The following is a 1,874-nucleotide window of genomic DNA, read 5'->3' on the forward strand; positions in this document are numbered from 1 at the left end:
CAGCTCGAAGGCGCGCAGCTGCTCGTGGTCGAAGGCGCGCTGCGCGAACACCACCCCGCTCTGCGCGCTCACCGACACGTAGGACGACAGCATCCCGGGCTCCAGATCACTGGCCACAATGGAATAAGAGATATGGCCGTTTGGCCCCAGGTCTGGGTCGGAGGCGCTGACATGCGCGATGGAGGCTCCAGGAGGGTTGTTTTCGGCCACTTCGACCAGGTAAGAATCCTGATGGAAAATTGGAGCGTTGTCGTTGACGTCGCCTATATGTAAGATGACGCTTGAGCTGGAGGAGAGGGGCGGCTTGCCCCTGTCGGTGGCTATAATGGTGACATTGTACTCTGGGTTCTGCTCTCGGTCCAGGGTCCCGTCTGTTAGCAACTTATATGAATTTTTGGACGAAGAGATGATCTTAAAAGGGACTTCATCTTCTAATCGACAATTAACCTCCCCGTTTTCCCCAGAATCTTGGTCATGTATTTTGATCAAAGCAATTAATGTTCCAGGCACTGCGTTTTCCAGAATCATTTCAAGTAGAGAATGAAATGTAATTTTGGGGCTATTGTCATTTTCATCTTGAATATTAATTTCAACTGTACATTGTGCAACCAGTCCTCCACCATCCCTCCCTTCCACCACTATAGAATATTCCTTGATTTCTTCAAAATCCAGTGACCTCTGAGTTCTAATTTCCCCACTCTTTGAATTCAGACTGAAGACTTGCCCGTTTCTGAAGAAAGAATAAATAATTTCCGAGTTGACGCCCTCGTCCTGGTCGGTGGCTGACACCTGCAGCACAGAAGTGCCTGGGGGCACGCTTTCCGGAAGGCTGACGCTGTACACGTCCTGGCTGAATACAGGGGGATTATCATTGGCATCAGTGACCTGGATTCTGAGCTCAGTGGTGCCGCTTAGGGGTGGATCTCCGCCGTCCAAAGCAGTCAGGATTAGACGATGGTAACTCTGTTGTTCCCGGTCTAAGGTTTTCTCCAATGCCAGTTCCGGGTATTTACTGCCGTCTTGTTTCTCCTTATTTATCAATGAGAAAACAGGGTTAAAAGTGAGTTCATACTTCTGTAGCGAGTTTAAGCCAATATCTCCATCTTCCGCTGCTTCTAATATAAATCGTGTGCCTGGCTGTGCAGACTCACTTATTTGCAGCTCAAAGGAATTTTGCGTGAATTTTGGCGCGTGGTCATTAATGTCCTCGATCTCCACACTCACGTGATAAAAGTTCAATGGGTTGTCGGCAACAGCCTCAAATTCCAGAGCACACGCTGGATTCTTCCCGCATATCTGCTCCCTGTCCAGCCTGCTGCTCACAAGCAACTGCCCGCTCTCCGCGCTCACGGTGAAGTAAGCCTTCTCCGAACTGACGCGCAGTTTTCGAGTCGGGAACTCCCGCACACTGAACCCCAGGTCCTCGGCGAGGTTCCCCACTACCGAGCCCTTGGACATTTCCTCGGGAATCCTGTAGCGGATCTGCTCGGACAGCGCCGGGCAGAACAGAGGCAGCAGGAAGGGAAAGAGCACCGGCCGCCTCTCAGCGCCGCCCCGCTCCCCAGCGCCGCTCCCCATCCCTCTTGCTCCCCTCAGCTCGCTCACCAGCCCGGAGACGCCGGGGTGTAAATAACCTCTGTACCGCAGATGTCCAGAGCTCCGAACGGACTTCAGTTCCAGTTCCAGGTCCGGAAAAGTGTCTTCTGTTCCCCAGGAGGAAGCGGTGTACAGGCTACTGCGGGAGAGTCAGACGGGGCCGCCCTGGAAAGCGCTGCGCCTGCGCGAGGAGATCGCGAGCGCCCAGTTCTCCACTTTGGCCAACAGCGGCGCCCAGAGTCCATGCTGGGAAACTGCAGCCTCTGCTGCTTCAGTTT

General features: G+C 53.4%; 2 protein-coding genes across 4 annotated transcripts in view; both read right to left on the minus strand.

Moving 5' to 3' along the window:
• Positions 1-1,661, minus strand: part of LOC105811534 (protocadherin gamma-B5-like) — a 3,334-nt gene extending 1,673 nt beyond the window's left edge. The window contains exon 1 of the mRNA XM_012645775.1: positions 5-1,661. Within this exon, the coding sequence (XP_012501229.1) occupies positions 5-1,578 (1,574 nt within the window). The 5' untranslated portion in view covers positions 1,579-1,661. The remainder of the gene's footprint in view (positions 1-4) is intronic.
• Positions 1-1,874, minus strand: part of LOC105811562 (protocadherin gamma-C4) — a 185,587-nt gene that overhangs the window by 122,448 nt on the left and 61,265 nt on the right. The window lies entirely within an intron of this gene.

Source organism: Propithecus coquereli, unplaced genomic scaffold (genome assembly GCF_000956105.1).
Source record: "Propithecus coquereli isolate 6110/MARCELLA unplaced genomic scaffold, Pcoq_1.0 Scaffold236, whole genome shotgun sequence".
Classification (NCBI taxonomy): Eukaryota; Metazoa; Chordata; class Mammalia; order Primates; family Indriidae; genus Propithecus; species Propithecus coquereli.